The sequence below is a fragment of the Fundulus heteroclitus genome, chromosome 16 (assembly GCF_011125445.2).
Source record: "Fundulus heteroclitus isolate FHET01 chromosome 16, MU-UCD_Fhet_4.1, whole genome shotgun sequence".
NCBI lineage: Eukaryota > Metazoa > Chordata > Actinopteri > Cyprinodontiformes > Fundulidae > Fundulus > Fundulus heteroclitus.
In genome coordinates this window covers 4,439,390-4,458,831 of record NC_046376.1, presented here as the reverse complement: position 1 = coordinate 4,458,831, position 19,442 = coordinate 4,439,390, and the positions used below count along the sequence as shown (strand labels likewise).

At 39.5% G+C, this 19,442-nt stretch overlaps 1 protein-coding gene across 2 annotated transcripts; it reads left to right on the top strand.

The window, feature by feature from the left end:
* Positions 1–4,524: 4,524 nt before the first annotated feature.
* On the top strand, positions 4,525–18,004 carry si:dkey-16l2.16 (ras-related protein Rab-35). Of its 2 annotated transcripts, none has more exons than XM_036148747.1 (7): positions 4,525–4,698; positions 8,360–8,999; positions 12,038–12,088; positions 13,136–13,259; positions 13,374–13,498; positions 14,854–14,978; positions 16,716–18,004. In XM_036148747.1, the coding sequence occupies exons 2-7, from the start codon at positions 8,945–8,947 to the stop codon at positions 16,863–16,865; spliced, it is 630 nt and encodes a 209-aa protein (XP_036004640.1). In that variant the 5' UTR covers positions 4,525–4,698; positions 8,360–8,944; the 3' UTR covers positions 16,866–18,004. The 2 variants fall into 2 exon arrangements, with proteins under 2 accessions (XP_036004640.1, XP_036004641.1); XM_036148748.1 differs by lacking the exon at positions 4,525–4,698 and adding an exon at positions 4,751–5,004.
* Positions 18,005–19,442: the final 1,438 nt, after the last annotated feature.

Here is a 19,442-nt window from a genome sequence, read left to right as displayed (position 1 = left end):
GAATATTTTTTGTATTTTTGTAATAAATTAAGAATATATTTTTGAAATTTCTTCAACGTCTCTTTGGCTGGTCTATGTGAAACCTTCAGACTTGTTCACGAGTAATGCTGCGGCGGTGAAGAACGAGCTGAGCCAAAATGCACAGTTCTAGATTTACGGGTCCGAGCCTCCGCCTGTGGTCACGAGGTCTGGATTATGACTGAAAGAACGAGACCTCGGATACAAACGGCTGAAATGAGCTCAATCCTGAGGGTGGCTGGGCTCAGCCTCAGAGATAGGGTGAGGGGCTAAACGTAGAGCCGCTGCTTCTCCGCATTGAAGGGAGTCAGCTGATCAGGATGCCTCCTGGGCGCCTGCCTTTTGGGTTTTCTGGCCTCGTCACCACTGGGAGGACACCCTGGAAAAAAAACCCGGAACTCGCTGGAGGGACTAAATATAGACGTTTCCGTCTGGCCTGGAACGTCTTGGGTTCCCCCAGAATGAGCTGGAGAACAGATGGATGTCTGGGGTTCCCGTCTGGACCTGTGGCCCGTGCAACCTGATCTCAGATAAACAGAAGCCCACAACAGCAACATTATTCTCTCTGGGACAAAGGGTCAGACACATTTTGCATTGTTGCAAAGTCCAAAATGCAGAACTTCAGCTTTGTGAAGCACGGTGACGGAGACATCATGCTGTGTTTCTCAGGCAGATTTACCAAAAATCATGAATCAGTTTATCTGCCCAGAAAGCTTGAACGGTTCATGCTGACTTGTGACTGAAGAGGAAGTGCCCTGGATGATGAAATCAGCCTTTAAACGCGACCACAGCCCCAACAAGATTAACGTTACGGAGTAGACCGTCCTGTCCTCTAAACTCTGCTCCGTTTAAAACATGTGGAATGACATTAATGAGTTTGTTTCTGGGGAAAACCCAAGAAAATCAGAAGAATTGTGGAATGTAGTCCAGTTATCAGTGTTCATAGGTTCAACTCAGCTAAATAACTGGACACGGATTTTTTAAGCTGCCTAATATTTCAGATTTTATCGTTTTATTTGTTTTGATAAGTAATATAATGTGCATTTACCTGAAATTGAAATATACTTGCTTCATTGTGAACACACAGCTCTAGTTTTGAACGCAAATGTAGGTTAAATGTCAAGCCCGGTTTGTCTGGAAGCCCTCCGGAGATCTTCATCATCAGCAGAAAAACCTGCAGTCAGGTGGAGGAGGAAAGTCAGGAGGAAGGAAAAACTGAAGAGTCTGAAGCCTCGCACATAAACGATCTGCAGAAGTTTGTCTGAGATCTAATTAACCCATGTTAGTTTGGATCAGATGAGTCTCAATTAAATCCAGATGCTGTTTCCACTGAGAATCTTCATCTTCCAGACTAACAGCCAGGAACGTCTGGTGGTAAAAAAAAAATTTGATTTTCTGAGCTACATCTGACACATCGTCCCGTCACAAATTTCAGCCGCAACGAGGATTGCTGTCTGAAACCTTATTTTAAAAGGAAAAACCGCCCAAAGACGGGAATGTTTCTCAACACTAACCGTGACAGGATGCAACATCCTGGTGTTGCAATGAGGAAGCCGATGTCCACATCAGCGTCTGTCACCTCAAATCTGTGAGAAGCTGCAAACCAGATCAGTTCTGGTTGATATTTATTATTTTCTGCTGTTGTATTTGACTCGTGCTGTAAAATGGCTACTTTAAAGAAAAACAGGTGGATCAATTCCTGTTTTTTTTTAGGAGTGTCTCCAGTTTGCTGTTTGCTAGAAGCTGCTTTAAATCAGGCCTCAGAGTCTTAGTTACATTCTGGTCTGGACTTTGACTAGGCCGTTCTCACTGAATAGTCTTTAATTGAGTTTTTTTAATTATATACATGTCTACCTCTTTTATGTTTGTGCTTCTTTGTTTAGTTTATGATTTCTTTGATCATATTTCTTGTGATATCCTTGTTCTGACTTGTAGTTTTGTGCCATTTATTGTGTGGCTATTTGTGCTCAATTGATTTAAGCTTTAAAGCAAGACCTGTTACACAGGATGACATTCAAAGTATGTATTTTTTTCATGCAATTTTCCGTCTTCTACTCGTGGTCTTCTGTAAGGAAATGTGGCTATGACTGATTAATAATATATACGGCCAAGTGGGAACTTATATTTATTTTGGTTTGGTCTGTGATCATAATCGATTGTATTTCATAAGAGTCGACTGGCCTGAGTGGGAAAAGATCTATAATAAGTAGAAATAATGTGTATTATGAGGTTTTCTAAAAATATTATTGCATTACATGTAAAAGTTCAACATTTTTATGTCCGCCTCTGTAATTTATGAAAATACTTATCCTCATAGATGCATTTATCTAATGCACAATCTTTTAAGAACATGGACACAACATGCTTTGTTTACAGCGCGAAATGGAAGTGTGAAGGTAAGCCAGTGACTGGTATCAAAGTACAGCAAGAATTTAAAATTTAATCCAATTACAATTTTGCTTTCAAGGAGGCATAAACTGAGACCACATTTAAACTTCTCTGACAGTTTAATCCTATTTTTTGTAATATGGCCAGGGTAAAGACCAGAAAAGAACTGGTTGGAATTAGCTTGTTCAGATTAGACCAGGGTTGTAAAAACTCTTTTGCTCACGGATGAAAAGAAATAACTTATCTCCAGTCCAACATGCATACCTAAGGGCAATTTGGAGAGACCAATTAATCAAACAGTGAGGGTTTTGGACTGTGGGAGGAAGCCAGAGAGACTCAGAGAGAACCCATACACGCACAGGGAGAACATGCAAACTACATGCAGAAAGACCCACAGGCAGGGATTCAAACCAAGGACCTTCTTGCTGCAAAGCACCAATGCTACCAGCTGCACAACTGTGCAAGCCACAATAATGCTGCACTAATTCAAAAAATGTGTCCATCTGCTTCAACCACCTGTGCTGGGGGGTAAGATTTGTATTATTCTTGATTCAGGGGCCATACAAAAAGACCTTGGGACGAATTTTGGGCTTCCCTGGATTAAACCATTTAATTAAGAGATTATACGACAGTAAACACATGTAAGTAATCAGTTAATTTTTACGAATTGTCAAACTAGACCCAATGTATTTTTGTGTCCGCGATTAGCCTTTGTTTTATGTGACAATGATTTTTATTATTTTGGGGTCATAGTAATGTGGATTGTCCGGTGTACGAGTTGACCTGAATGCATCGTGGAGATGAAACGCTGTCCAAGCGGTGCCGACGGCCAACTGGTGGGAAAATATGGTAAACCACTAGTGCCAAATCTGTCAGATTAGAGAACACTTTCCCCACTAATCCTAAAAAGTCATTTGTTCCAGGCTGCATGTATAAAGTGAAGTTCAATGAAAGGAAGCAATAAAAATATCATTTACTGGTATAAAATATAGCATTAGGGTGAGGGTTTCAGTAACATTTAAGCGGTCTGATTGATTAAATCATGATCTTTTTTATACATTTTCTTTACCAGACTGATAGATATTTGGCACCACTGGCTTTCCGTGTGTAATGAGATAAAATGTCTTATTACTAGTAAAGGAATGATGTAAAACCGTAACTCATTCCAAAATCATTACCAATACATCACCCAGTCAAGTGCAGATCGATTGTGCATGCCTGCGCTTCCTCTGTTTAGCAGCGAAAATATAGTTATGGGGGGAATGGATCTGCAAACAGATCCTGCAGCTTCCCGATTGACTAGTAGGAGCTGACACAACCAAGGACTGGCTGCTTATTTGCATAATCTGTCAGAAATGGAAAGGTAAAAAAGGAAATACAAAAATGTAAAAAGAATACATGGAAATAATAAGGCTTATGGGGAAAAAGGTAAGATAATTTAAAGGGTAAATAGGAGACACAAATGAATCTAAAATAGAAATATTTATTAGATACATTTATTTAACAAAATTAGATAAATAATATGTTGGAAATAAACAGAAAAAATATAAAGGTCAGTTAAAATGTAAAATATGTCGCAAAGTAAACAAATTATTTCTCAATGTTTTAATTAACTTATGCATTTTAAGAGTTTTAGGTTATTTATTAGGCCATTTCAATATTTTTGCTTCTATTTTAAATTCTGTCAGTTTTGGTCTTCTATACAGAAAGGGGGGCGGGGGTTTCAAAACACTCACTGGTGTAAACTAGCTTTTTTGCGACTTTCGGCAAAAAAATATCCATGTACTGATAGGGATTTCTTTCTTTTAATTTTTTATTATTTTTTCATTTTTTATTTGTTTTACCAGATTGTTAAGAGGAGTGCAGATATTTGGTGTTAATGGCTCATACCTCTACATATGGGTATGTATTGAAGAAATTATTCATTATTTTAAAAAGGCGTTTATTGACTTTTCAGTATGTGGAAATATGTTTACACTGATTAAAAAAAACAATTAAAGTGACATTTTTTCAAACAAAATTATTATTATTTTTCCCCCTTGTGTAACAACGCGGCGGTGTTTGCCTTGTCTCGGATTTTCCCACCGCCCTGAACGCAGCACGGGATGCGCCGTTCATCACCAGCCGCCGTCAGTCAGGTGTGGCCGCCGCCGTGGGGAGGCATTCCGACCGGGGAGGGAGTGAGAGAGCTCCGTTCCAACGGGCTCCACCGAAACGAAAACTAACGTTCTGCCGCGGCGCCCCGTTAACACGAGCCGTCCTTCCGAGCACCGAGTCCGCCAGATGACCGAAGTAAGTGGCCTATTTTACCGCAGCTGCTCGGGAGTTTGTCCGGAGAGCTGGAAGTTTCCCGACGGGACGGATTCAGGGCCCACTCCGTCATTCCAGGCTGGAAAACCTGGACGTTTCTGTTGGTGTCGACGCACTCCAAGAAACTCCGCTTAACCCACTTAAATTTATCAGATTTTTTAAATTTATTCCTGTTGGACTTTCCTGCTGTTATAATTACGTTATTGTGGGGATTTAACAGCGGTCGGACTGGACAACCAGCGGTTCGTTGCTAAAACTTTGGACCGTTGTTCCGAAAGCAGTTTCCCGGTCAGTACCGCCCGCGGTGACATGTTGGTGAACGGAGAAGTAGTTTTACTACGAGTTTACTTCAGAGAACGGCAACAATGCACAGAGCTGGGGAAAAAAAGTATTAATTATGTTTTTAACCGTTTTATTATCTTCAGTTATGGACATCAGCGTAATAAAGTTTTCTGCCATTGTTTCTTTTTTCTGTTACTGTAATAAAATCAGAAATTAGGGGGATTTTTTTTGTTTTGTTTGAGTGAGCATTAAATAATTCTTAACGTGCTAATAATTAAATCCAGAAATGTTTAAATGCATTATTTAAAGTAAATATTTTAGAATTTCTTGGTTCCCGTGCTGCATTTGTGTTGCGAAACAATTTAAAGTACAAATCTCTTTAAAATGCAGAGCTAGATACCTTCTTGAGATTATAAAACTAAAATTAATCATAATTAACATTTACACTGTGTGTTTTTAAAAAAACAAAGTGATGAGTCGCTATCATAACAGAAGAGCCTGTGGAGGCACGCCCTCAAAACCGGAAGTGCCTTTCCATATAAAGGCTTTTCCATATTTAGCAAAGCGAGAAACTCGTTTTCTCCAACAATCATGAACAACGACAGGGAATCTTCCTTCTCTGAGTTTTCCACCCTCTAAATCTTCCGGATAATGCGTGTCTGATTTGTGCTTTCCCCGCTAACAACGCGTAACCATTTTGTACTGATGTTTTTTTTTTTAACAAAAGGGTCTGCAGGTAGGGAACCTTTAGCTTTGGGACAAATAGATTGCTGATTGGTCAGTTGCTAACGAGTATGGCTGTGCATAAAAATCAATACAAAGATTAATATGTTTTTAAAAACAATTTATCAATATTCTGGCTTTCAGTGTCGATATACCTCCCAAACCCTAGGGGGCGTTATTACAGCCATCACTGTTCACAGCCAGGAAGTGAAAGTGAGACGAATTTGCTGAAAAGCTGACAGGATTTTAGAAGCTCCTTCGTCCCTAAAATCAGACGTTTGGACACATTTTTGGTATCTGTGATGCGTTAAATGCATAGAACCAAATGCACTTTATTTTCCTGTTTAATATATCAGTGTTAATAAATTGAACATAAATATAATATCTGGCTGGTTTTGTTAATTGAACAACTTTGAGCATTACTTTGAAAGTAATATCAATATTGGAGTCAAATCAAGCTGAGCTATATGGAGAGGCGTTTTGTATCGTGAGCTATGTATCGACAATTGTATCAAATCGGCTCATCCTAGATGAAAACCAGCCCTACTGACAAGCCTCCAAGATCACATCAAGGCAGCATCACGTCAATTTTAACGTCTGTTTTTTTTCCACAAGTGTTCACAATCATTCACCGCGGTGGGTAATTACAGGTGGACGGCGCTTTTAATCCTTCTATAGGTCCCCGGATGGTTAGGTCTCCAGACAGCGGCTCAAACTGTGAGCCTGACACGTCCAGCGTTCCCATTATGTGGCTGTTGTGTGTCCATCTCTAGAGTTCGCCGTAAAAGGCCAAGCGCTCATTTTTTTTTAATTAAAGAAAAAAATTTTTTATGAAATATTTCTTGATTTCAGTCATAGAAGCGAACAGAGCTGCCCTGAGCTGAAAAGGAAACTTAAAAATCACGTCCCTGCTGCTTGTTAAGTAGACCCTGACATTTGATTGGTTAACCTGCAAACTGGGCCAGAACCACTGACCCAGTAACGGATGAAATAGATCCTTTAGTTGCAGCCACGAGGGGAAATAAAATAGATATTTTATTACAGTTTTAAATTTATTATCTATTCCATAAGCATGTATTTCCAAAATTGTAATTAGGAAGTCATTCAAGTAATGATTTAATTCGTTTCTTAAATTGCTGCACATTTGGACCCCTGAGAACACAGGGCCAACTTACCTGCCAGGTAACGCGGCCAGAGTTTGCTTCTTTGCTAGTTTTAAACGTATTCCTTTAAACGTATTTCTCCCATTACATTTAATGACGCGGGTCCAATTAATCCCCAATTATATCGAAACATGTAATCAAACCGCTACCAGTCCAGTGATCTGATCAGCTGTAGACTGAGTCACTGCAGCTTTTACCTAAATATGCTTCTCAATAAATAAGAACATTTGTCAATAATTCAGGTCAGAAGGTGAAACTCATATTTATAGTTAATCCCAGACGTAGAAATCTGATTTCTGCTTTAATAAATCTGGTTTACGGCTAAAGAATACCGACAGATGTATCCAGAAAAACGGGCAGTAACTGTCAGGTTCCTGGATAGGACGCCAGAAGCGTCTTACCTGGGCGAAGTAGAACCAGAACCAGAACCGGTCCAAAGTTTTCAGGTGAAAGAAAAGTTTGCATTTACTTTAAATCCAGGTCCTAGAGTCTGGAGGAGGAGAGGAGGGACAGAACCCAGGTTCAGAGAGACGTTTCCAGTCACTGATGATGTGTGGTACCATGTCAGTTTCTGGTTCTGGTCCATTTGGTTTTACTGAAGTCCAAAGTTAATGCAGCTCTTCACGCATCCTGCTGCTGACGAGCTTTATGGAGAAGCCGAGCTCGTTTTCCAGCAGGACCTGGTACCGGTCCACTCTGCCGGAGGTACCAGGGTTCCTCCTGGTTCTGGTCCACTGACCAAACTGGGCTTCCTGAACCGATCCGCTGATCTTCTGTTATTTTCCTGGGTAATAACCCTTTGTGTTATTATTATAATTGTCAGAGAATCACATTTGTGTTTTGATTCAGTTTAAATATGGGTGATAAAATTAATGGAAATATTTGACATTGTGTCAAATTCTTAAATAAATATAAACTTTTTACCGTTACTCTTATTGATTGAGAAGTACCTGGAAGGACTGTTAATTTAAAACCAGACATAATCCTGACAACTGAATCTGGGAGAGTTTTATTCATCGTCGCCTCAGGGACTAAACGGGCCGGTTTAGTTCCCAGTTCTCTGTCCTTTAGAACAGTGGTTCCTGATCCGGGTTCTCAGTACCCTGGTCCTCGCTGGGTCACACCTGACTTCCCTTAATGAGGCTCCTGCAGCCCTTCATGGCTGCTGACACATGCAGGGCAGCAGTTCCTCAGGACCGGGGCTGGGAACAACCGCTTTAGGAGTTAAAATGTTCGCAAAACGCCATTTTTCTTAATGCTCTCTTGTTTTTATGTGTGTTCAAATGGGAAATCTTAGTATTCTGCTGCCCTTTGAGTCGGCAGCACAGATGGAGCCCATGTGCAGCGTGGCCTTACCAGGAGGACGGGTTATATTTAGTGACTCGGCCCGGGAGGACAGGAGGAGTCCTTTTTAAAAAAAAACAGCCGATAATCACATGGATCTGACTAACCTGGACTTTTATCTTTTATCGTAGGTTTTCTGCTTCCTCCCGTGAAGAAGTGAGCCGCGTTCGTGCCAAGAAAGCAGGAAACGGGGCGACTTCACCCGACCGCTGGGGAAAGTGAAGTGAAATAAAGGGATCGATTCCAGGAACCGAAAGAGGAACGCCTCGTTGTCGCAGCGTTAAAGACACACGCATGGAGCAGAGGTTGGATTTATTAGGTTAAAAGGTTTCAGTAATGGAGTAGCTGTGGGTCCGGCTGCTCTGACTCCTGTGGAAATCCCCCCCCACTGAGGGCGGGACCACGGCCTAACGGGGAAACGTGCCGCCGGCCCTTGAGCATGAATCACACACGCTGCGGCGCTGCAGCGATGCCACACGTCGCGCCCGGAGCTGCGGTTTCACTCTGAAACCAAACGGATGATGTGAAAGCGGAGCCGAGCTCAACCACAAGCGCATCGCATTCAACTGGAAATGTCCCCCGCCTGCAGCTGGTGACGGGGCGGCGGCGGCGGCGGGAGTGAAAGGCCAAACTGCATGTGCTCCTGGAGAGGGCGCCGAGGTCACCTCCTCATATGAAACTGGTTTGACTGGGAAAGCCGACAAGAGGCCAATCAGATGGCAGCAAAAGACTACAATCACCTGTTTAAGCTGCTCATCATCGGAGACTCCAGTTAGTATCCAAACCGCTGCGCTGGATTGTTTTCTGCTTCCTCTCAGTGAAATCTGTCTGAACCGGGTTCACATTTACAGCAACAGATGCAGAATAGCTGCATTATTAGATCATTATTAGATCATTCCTGTGGTCCAAACCTACGATTACCTTCTGTCCTCCACCTGCTGCTGGTTGGTCGGAGTTCCGTTTTCATCCTAGTGACAAAGAGGAGGGATATATGAGCCTCAATGCTTCATAAAACGCGCGTTAAGATGACGTTTCGTGTTATGGAGCATGTTTTTTTAATCATATGAACGTGAAAAAGACCAAAATGCATCATATCTGGGTTTCCTTCCAGCAGCAGGAGCTCATTGTGTTCTTTTAGAGGAAATACCGCCTCAGTTTAAGACTTTAGAGAGAAAAAGCTTAACGGCACTAAGCTACAAAGTTAAATTTAGGAGCTTTTAAATCACCGAACTGCTTTTTTTGTATGTAGAGTGGTTGTATGAGGTGATTATGAGCAGACAGTATCTTACCTGCAGGAAAAAACTCTCTAATCAGCCTCACTTCTGGGTAAGTGGACACTGGCAGTACCTGGAGACTCTGATGGATAATCAGTTTGGCCACTTCCACAGATCATTTTTATACAATCTTAAAACATTCTGACTTTGAATTGTTTTAAGCTTTTCATGTAATTTTATGTTTGTTTTTTTTGTCTTTAAACCTCCGGGATATCGCTATATGAAGAAAAACGGTAATAGCTGTGATTTGAACCTCTCTATATTTTTTTCTGAAGGTAAAACTAACCAGAAGGTTCCCGCTCTCATGTTTCTGTAAACGTTCTTCCACCTTCTCTCTAAAATAATAATATAAGAACATTACAAGTCTAGCCTTCCTGCTGACGGTGGTTCTTATACCAGGAGCAGAGCCGACGCCACGCTGTGTGCTAAAACAGCACTTTACTAATTAAAGACGATAATTAGTGAACTAACGTTTCAGTCTGTAGGGTCTTAGCTTGGTTAGTGCAGCTAGCATTACTAAAAACCAGAGCAGTGGTCCCCGGCCCTGGACTCCGGCATGTTTTAGCTGTTTCTCTGTTGCTTCCCAGCAAATTAAAATAAACGGCTCATTAACACCAGTTGGTAAAGCTTAATTAAACTCGTTATCTGGCGCAGACCGGCCTTTTAAATGTAGTCCGTAACATTTGAACAGAGCTTTGAGTCCCGGCAGGACCAGGATTTAGCCTCTGGGATGTTCTTCTCAAAGCTCGGACCTCTATTTAACTCTAACTCTATTTAAGAAAGTGTGGATCATATCCAGAGCAGCCTATTAAAATTAGCCCCACCAGTTCTGTCAGATTTATGCAGGCTTGCTGTGGGAGATTCAACCCAAAGGTAGTGGTGCATGTTTGCATTTTAGGTTGAATTTATTAACTTGGAGGCCATGTAGATCAAAGGAAATCCACAATAAATATAGATAGTACACCTAATTATTGGTAATAATTAGACTTGTGCTATCTAATCATTCCACCCTAGTAAACCTAACAGTTCAAATAACCTATTAAAATTATAATTTAATGTGGAGTAGCTTACATAAAGTTCCTCATTCAGATGGTGCCAGATCACAACAGAGAAATGTTTAAAATATTTTAATCTAATGAAGCCCAGCAGGTTGTTTTGCCCAGAGCTGCATCTACTGCAGGTAAGATACTGACGGCTCTTAATGCCTCACAGAACCACTCTTAGAAAAGTTTACAGTAGATGTTAGAAACGATCTGGTGGCAGCTTTTAGTTAAAAACTTTTTTTTTTTTATGCTTGGAGCAGAAAACAATTATTTAACCTTTAACTATTTAAACAAGCCAGTTACAGCAGAGCCTTAGAGACGTTGTTGTTTCTGTCGTACAGAAAAAAAACCACTGGTCGCAGAACGCTGCTGTTTGTATGGACTCTGTTAACGAGGCGTTTTGGTGAAGCGGCTATTTTCAGCGGCGCTGCAGGAGCTGCTGAGTCACAGGCAGGCGGTCACCTTCCTGCCTGCAGGAAATCATTTGTCCAGACGCCTCCGTCTGCAGCCGAGCTCCACATCAGGACAGAAACCCGGCTGCAGGAAAAGGCGATAAATCTGCAAAAGGTTTCAGAGAGACTGCAGAAAATTGTTGAGTCGCTGTTTATTTACCGTTTCTGAGCAGTTAGCAGCTGATAGCATGACCTCCACATGTCCTGATGTAACCAGCTACGTGTGCAGCTCAGTAAATTAGAATATCTTCAGTAAGGTGGTCAGAGGAAAAGATTATTTCACAAAAATATGTATTTTAAGCTTTGCTGGTGTTCGTTATGACTTACAGCGAATTAAAACCCTAAATTCTGATGGTTTGGTCTACGGCAGCAAATCTTTTTAAAGCGTCAAACCAAAACCACCTCAGTTGTTTATTATTATTATTATTATTATTATTATTATTATTATTATTATTATTATTATTATTCTTTAAATTCCTGCAGGATTTTGATTTAATTGTTTTTTTTATTCTTTTGAAACTGAAAAATTAGCCTAAAAATCCAATATGTCCGCCTTGCATGTAAATGTAGTAGAACCCAGTTTTTTCTGTCGGATTTGTCCAGGAAGGACAAATCTGCTGAACTTCAGATAAACATCACAAAACACAAGTGGTTCCCGGTTCCCCGTCGTCTGGTTCTGATCCGACTAGAACTTCTCAACTTTTCCTGGTTTCTGGCTGAAGTGGAGCTCAGAGTTCTTGAACAGCTCAAAGTTTTGGCTCTGTCAAACTTTTGACCTGCACCATGTCAAACACAAATGCTAAAGGAAAGTTGAGTGGAAGGTAAAAGTGTGGCTGAAACCTTAGCAGGTTTACGGCATCGCAGAAATAAATGAACTTTTTCCACGATGTTCTACTTAATGATGTTTATCTAAAGGTGAACGTTTGTTTCATTTTGCTCGCTGCTCTCCTCCCACGCGGGTTCGCTGGAAGCAGGCTGCCACGTCTTTAGACCGGTTTTACACCCTTCCTAATCTGATCCTGGATCTGTTTCTCCCTCAGATGTGGGGAAGAGCAGCCTCCTGCTCCGCTTCGCCGACAACTCCTTCTCCGGTGAGTTCTGCTTTCTCTGTCAAGTTGAGACATCTCTTCCCCTGGGCTGGTTAGGTCTGTCGTAGCACGCTCGGCTTGGCGAGGGTGAAGAGTGATGATGTAGAAAAACTGGAAATTAGACATGTGGGTCTAACAGCTCTAGAATGCATAGATCTACAGCAGCATTTCTTTCTGTTCCTTGGCCACAGAAATTATGAAAATGTCCCAGATAGATGCTCTTTTATTTCCTTTTTATGAGTCATTAAAGTATGCTATACTAAATATTTATAAAAATAATTTAGAATATTAAAAACTGTTTTTATGATTAGATTTTATTCCTGTTTTTTTTTATCCATTAGAATAAAAAAGGGCAACAATGATTCTGATCTCTTCTTGCTGTGTAAAATCATTTGTTAATGTCCTACTGGACAGAGAAAACTCTTTTAAATAATAGCTTTTACAATATTATTAAAAAGAAATTCCAATAATTCTTTACTATGAAGGCCAGTAATACGTCTAGACCTGAAAAAATACAAGTATTCTCTTCATTTTCTCTAACGCTGGTGAAAAAACTCACTAAAAACTGGTTTTAGTAATTAGTCCAATTTAAGGGTAAACTATAAATTCATCCCATGTGTGAAAGTTTGTTGCTTTTACTTGGTGTGTGTGTGTGTGTGTGTGTGTGGGGGGGGGGGGGGGGGTGTTGTATTATGCAAGTCTGGTTGTGCCAAAAATCAACAGCAACACTGATTTTTATTTTATTTATTTATTTGTGCGGAGCAAAACAATAAAACATGATATTTTGAAGGGATTTAAGCTCCAGCGAATGAGAAAGTGGTTTAAAATAAAAATTAAATTACAGTGGTAGTTTATTCTAGTGTATTTTCTATAGGAGTCAATGGAACAAAGATGTAGAACAAACAGGTTGCAGTTTTCCATTTAAGAAGCATTAAAAAGACTCAAAGGAAAGAAAAAGCATGAAAAGTTTAATATCAGCCCAGAATACAGGCGTTGCATGAAAACATGGCCGACGGGCTGTAATGGTGACGATCTGCTGACTCCATGCAGGCAGCTACATCACCACCATCGGCGTGGACTTCAAGATCCGCACGGTGGACATAGAGGGGGAGCGCGTGAAGCTGCAGATCTGGGACACGGCGGGGCAGGAGCGCTTCAGAACCATCACCTCCACGTAAGAATGAGCCTCCTTCAGTCTCTGCTCTGCATGGCGGCCGCCCAGCGAGCCGCTCAGTTCTCATGTTTGCTCTGTTCTCATGTTTGCTCTGTTCTCATGTCGTGCCGACAGGTACTACAGGAACACCCACGGCGTGATCATCGTCTACGACGTGACCAACGCCGAGTCGTTTGTGAATGTGAAGAGGTGGCTGAATGAAATCTCTGACAACTGTGACAGAGTCTGCAAGATCCTGGGTAGGTCAGCAGCAGCTTGGACTATTAAGTGTTTATCATGGTACAACCACAGATGTGAATTTATTTTATTAAACAGAGAAGCAGACATGCTTTTTTTTCTATCTCTATTTTACACACAAACACCTGAAAACTGTGATCTACATTAACATTTCTGTTCAACACGCTAAACTCTGATATCCAGTAATAGGGCTGAACAATTAACCGCATTTTCAATATAATCGCAATTTAAAAAAACGCAATTTCCAAATCGCAGAGCTCAGCAATTTGTGGCTATGTAACAATTAGTGAATCAGACGCGTCCATTAGGTGTCAGTAAAATGTTTAAAGTGGGTTTGCCTCAACATGGAAGGGAAGACAGTTGCAGCAGTGATATAATCTAATTTTATTACTTGTTTTAGAGTTTATATAAATCAGACATAGCATTAATTTCTGGTCAATCAGTTTAATACATAGACTTGCTTGTTGGTCGCACTTTATGTTCAACAAGGATTGATGTCCAAATCAACTAAAAGCTGTTCTCTTGAATAATATTCTGATCAATAGAAACATTAAAAGTTCTTGTTTTAAATAGTCCTTGTTTACAAACATCTTTATTTAGAGGCCTTTTTTGTTGCTTGTGGTTAATGCAGAGAAAAGTCAAAATTGCAATTTTGGTTGACATATATTGTAGGCAGAACGCAATCATTTCTGCTCTGAGTTTAGATGCTGTGGGTCTTTAAGCAACTAATCCACACAGCGAGGAAACAAAATGATTTGTTGTTTGTATGTGTTTAAAAAGACACGATAAATTAAACTGGGAAAGAAAATCGTATTAAATCGCAATATTAAGAAAAAAAATTGCATTTAGATTATTTTCCAAAATCGTTCAGCCCTATCCAGTAATGAAACTACCGTCAGGAATTACTCAGTAAATAGTCAGAGGGAAATATGAGCATAAATCCTGCTGTCCTGTGACGACATCATGGAACAAAGCAGAGCCATGAAACAAGGCTCTGGGTCAAATTTATTACATTATCCATCCATCAATGGACTTCTGTTTATCCAGATCAGAGAGAGAGAGACAGAATCCATTTAAACATACATAAAATTGTTTGAAAAACATAAATATTACTATGATTATTTAGTCAAGCTAAGGAGAAACAATCCAGCAGTCTGATTCTAAAAGTGTTCAGTTTAACGTTTTGTTCACATTAAACGGCCAAGAATGCTTCAGCTGATCAGAGGGATAAAAAGTAAAGGACTCTTAATGAACGGAGCGCTTTCTTGTTGAGTTGTCTTTATAAATTTCTGGGCCAGCAGGGGAGCCACAGCAGAACAAGTTATGTTTTATTTACTTTGTCTCTATTCTTCCTCAGTGGGAAACAAGAACGACGATCCGGCCAAGAAGAGGGTGGACACCCAGGACGCTGTGCGATTCGGGGAGTCGGTTGGCGTTCGTGTTTTCGAGACGAGTGCCAAGGAGAATATAAATGTGGAGGAGGTGAGACGAGGCGCTCCTACCCATACAGAGACTGAGACACTGATCGCATTGTTAGACCTAAAATCCGGTTTTCTGTCTGAGAAACTTAATGCTTGCATGTTTTTGTCGGATAGAAAACTTTGATCAAGCCCTATGAACAAATTTACTTAAACTCTTCAAGTAATCGAGTGAAAATCTATCAAAAAAAAGCCAAAGTGTAAAGAAAACCTCTATAGACCTTCAGATTCAATAAATGCACAAATCAGGCTTTAAAGGCCGATACAAGTTTCTGCTTGTAAGACTTCTAACACAAATATTATTACTACAGAATTATTGATATTCTTGTATTAAATGTAGAAAACCATAAACCTGAAATTTTACTGCAGGTTCCTTAATGGAAATGTGGACGCTACAGAACATGAATGAGAAACGGGGAAAATTAATCATGCATAATTTAAAAGGGAATAAGGAAAATTAATTTTGATAAAGTATCTTTTTGTTTTTCTTGTTATGCTTAGAAGAAAATTTACTGTTTTATAATTTTGTCTTTCTGATGGGTTCAAAACTGAAGAATAAAGAATGTTTTCCAAAAACAATCAGCCATTAATAATAAAAATTTTAAAACAAATTTATAAATGTCTTATATTTAAGATATATATATATATATATATATATATATATATATATATATATATATATATATATATATATATATATATATATATATATATATATATATATATACAGAAAACAAAAATCTTAAATATTGAAATTAATTATAATAAAAATTGGTTTGTTTTATTTTGCCCAAGCAAAAAAAACTATAAAATTAAAAAAGAAATATTTATAACTTGCCTTTCTTTGGTATGTCAAGAGTGAACAATGTTTTAAGTCTTTATTTGAAAACAAAACAAACCAAGTTAGACTAAAACATAAAATTGAGTCCATCAGCCTCTCATTCAGAATAGAACCTGAATAATTACCAGCGTAATGTCTGCTTTACCTGTAGATGTAAATTAGTGTTAGCTAACCTGCAAATATACGTTCCTGTTAGCATAGCAGAAGCTACTGTTAGCTAACAGACTGTTAGCGTTTTAGCTTTTAGCTAACAAGCTACCTGTTAGCGTCATCGTTATACTGTGATATATTAGCTAAAGTCACCTTATTGCCCAAATTAAGTACTTTGCCATCGTTAGAGATGGTAACGCTAACAGGTTTGCTGATATTAATATTTTAATTAATTAGCATTAAAATGCAAGCCATCATTCTTTAATGATTTAGAAACCCTTTAAAGTCTGATTTAGGTGATGGTGAGGAAACTTCACATTTTGAAAAAGTAAATCTTTTTTGGTTGCTTTAAAAAAACAAAAAACAAAAAAAAAAGTCAGACTTTCAAATTTTCTTTGCATCGTAATTGATTTGTAAGACAAGAAAAAATAATTTTCCTTATGTTTTTTTTTTGCATTTACATATAGAGTGTGTAAAATATGTTCATTTGTATGTTCAGAAAAATCTTGACTGTTGAGGTGGAGGTCTCAGAAATATTTGTTACATTTGGAGTTACAGGGTTAAAGTCTAAGATGACGCACAGTGGACCTGAGTCAGCAGCTTTATTGTTCAAAGCTCAAAGAGGCGGGCCAAATTTAATCAAGATTTTTTTTTTTTCTGCGTCCTACATCCTTAGTTAAACATTTGCGGTTGCTGCACCGCTTTCTGCTAGTTCCTGGAAAATTCACTGTTTACGTTTTGTTTTATCAGATGTTCATGGCGTTTACTCACATGGTGCTGCGGGCCAAGAAGATAAGTCAGGACAGGGCTGAAAGGGAACGGGAGCGGGAGAAAGACACCGTCAACATCAACGCCCAAAGAGACCGCGACCGCCGGAAGAGAGGGAAGAAATGCTGCTGAGCGCTGCGACGCCATGATGGACCCTGTTAGAGTTTATATCCGTGGTTTAACCTGAGGGATTCAGTCTGCAGCACTGACCACACGTAGCAGCTCTGAGGACCTAAAGGAGCATTCTGGTGTTTTTTTTAATGTTTTCTGGGCCCCCGACGCTGCGTTTGTTCTACTGAAGGTGAAAGTTTCCTAAAATCCATTAAATGTTCCCGAGCGATTCGGCTTCATGTGCGCTCAGATGTTTGAGGAAACGTGAGCCGGTGATGGTCGGAACAGCCTTACAACTGCATATCTGATCCAATTCATTCATAAACGTATTCTGCCAAGTTAAAAGATAAAAGAAATAAGAAGAAAGTTTGTGGTTTTATGGATAGAGGATCAAACTGGACATGATTTAGATGATCAGCATCTCTATTATATGCTGCTTTGACTTTTCTCACCTCAAGCTGCAGAAATAAACCCGATCAGCATGTATCTTATGCATATTATTTGCATCAAATTTGCAGATTTATTTATTTTTGGCCTTGTCTTTAGGAGCTGAAGCTTTTTTTGGCAACTCCTCAAACACTGATTCTGATTTCATCATCAAATACTTCAATCTGCAGATACTTTTTGATGAACAACTTGGGAGGGATGCCTGTACAATCTTTCCTGCTTCCAGATCAGACTCCACGCTCATTTTAAACTGATAATCTGAGTTCCTGCCTCATTTTTCCAGACATTTAGTCTCTGATTGCTAATGAAGTGAGTAAAAACACCAGTCTGTTTCTTTAATTCCTGACCCGGTTACATCGGAAATAAAACCGAGCAAACGTCCTCAAAGGGAACCGTTATTAAACTGTAACTTTTTAAGGTGTGATGTGTTCAATCTTATGAGTCTAAATGACAAATCTCCAGCAAGCTCTTAATGTTTTAATGTCTGCTAACATGAAAATGTGTTCATATCCAAATAAAGCAATAAATCTAGTGTTTTTTTTTTTTTTTTCTGTTCCACAGGGACTAAACTGTAAGATGCTCTAAAGGAAAAAAAAGTCTTAATGTCTTGTCTGCATATCGTGTAAACACGTTCGGCCTGAAATGATCTAAACACGCGTCCATCTGCTGCTGTTTGATGCCTTGAATACAAAATAAACCATTTAAAGATGCAACGTTTTTGGTCCAGGTGATTTCTGACGGCTCAGAGCGAGGCTGAAGGAACCGGAGTCTGGTTGAAAAATATTTAAACCAGTGGCTCCAAGCTTAAGACGCTGCAGCTCTTCTTAACAAAAGGAAAATAGTTTTAATAAGATCAGGAAATAGAAACATTTTTTAATGAGCAGGATTTGCACCTTCCTCCGTGTTTCTCCTGAAAACGGGACTTCCTGGGTTTCTTCTTGGCTTTCATCCATGACGGCCAGATTTGTTGAGTGAACAGAAATGTGACATCTGAAGTTCTGCTGTGAATCTCTGCAGCTCCCCCAGAGTCCCCCAGAATCTCTGCAGCTCCCCCAGAGTCTCCTGCATGCAGAACTTTGTTCTTTACATCATGATCTAGATCTGACCGTAGGTGAGGAATAAATGCAGGCGGATTTTAAAGGAGCAATTAGTAAGTATTTTCTGTTAAAATAACCAGAATCATTCTCATTTGTTAACCCAGGATCGAAGCAGCATTCCCCATAAACAATCTGTCCTCTCCTTTGATTGGTGCTCTCCGATCAGAAGGCTGGAATCTCGACCACCTAGTGGTCCTCTGGAGGCAGATCCTCTGAATCAGCTTCAGATTGTCCTGCACGCTTTGGAACGTGCTTCAGGAAACGTCTTCCATCATCACGTCACTATGATGACGGAATATAACGTTTTATTTATCTTGATCACTAAATGCTGTAATGAGCGACACATCTGCATGAATAAATGTAATTAAGCGTTGTTTCTCGCTGCAGCAGCAAGGGAAATTTATGTGGCCTACTTTATGTGTAAATTACGCCACGCAATCCAACTATTACCAAATTAACCTCAATACGTTTTCAAATTCTACTTTAGAGGTGGGACCAAGTCACTGGTTTGCAAGTCCGAGTCACGTCTCGGATCAAAACAGGTTTTTCTCAAGTCAAGTCCCAAGTCTGAATTTCAAGTCACTTCAAGTCTTTAACAGGGTGCTTGCTCTTTTTCCAAATTAAAATTCCAGACTTTTTTAAAACTGATATTTTTTTCCCCCCAAGACCTTAACTTTATGTACTTGTATACTTGTGTGCCTACTGCCTACTTCATTGGTTGAGATTGTACAAACTGTGTTTATTAGAAATGTTAATTTTTATAAGCTAGTATTCAATGAACAAATGCATTATTCACAGTAAATTATGCTTTTACTGATGAAAACGTTTCAAAACATGAAAATCACAAGTACATGAATTTCACATCAAACAAGTGTTTGATTCCATTAGGCTGATACAGTACGTGACCAGTTAGTAAAATTATAGTTTTATAGCCTACCTTCCTATTTCTCATTTCACAATGCCTTTGAGCATACTGTAAAATTCTACCATACATTTTTTTCCCATACTTTATTAAGACTTACACACAAAATTCAAGACTTTTCAAGGTCTGGAA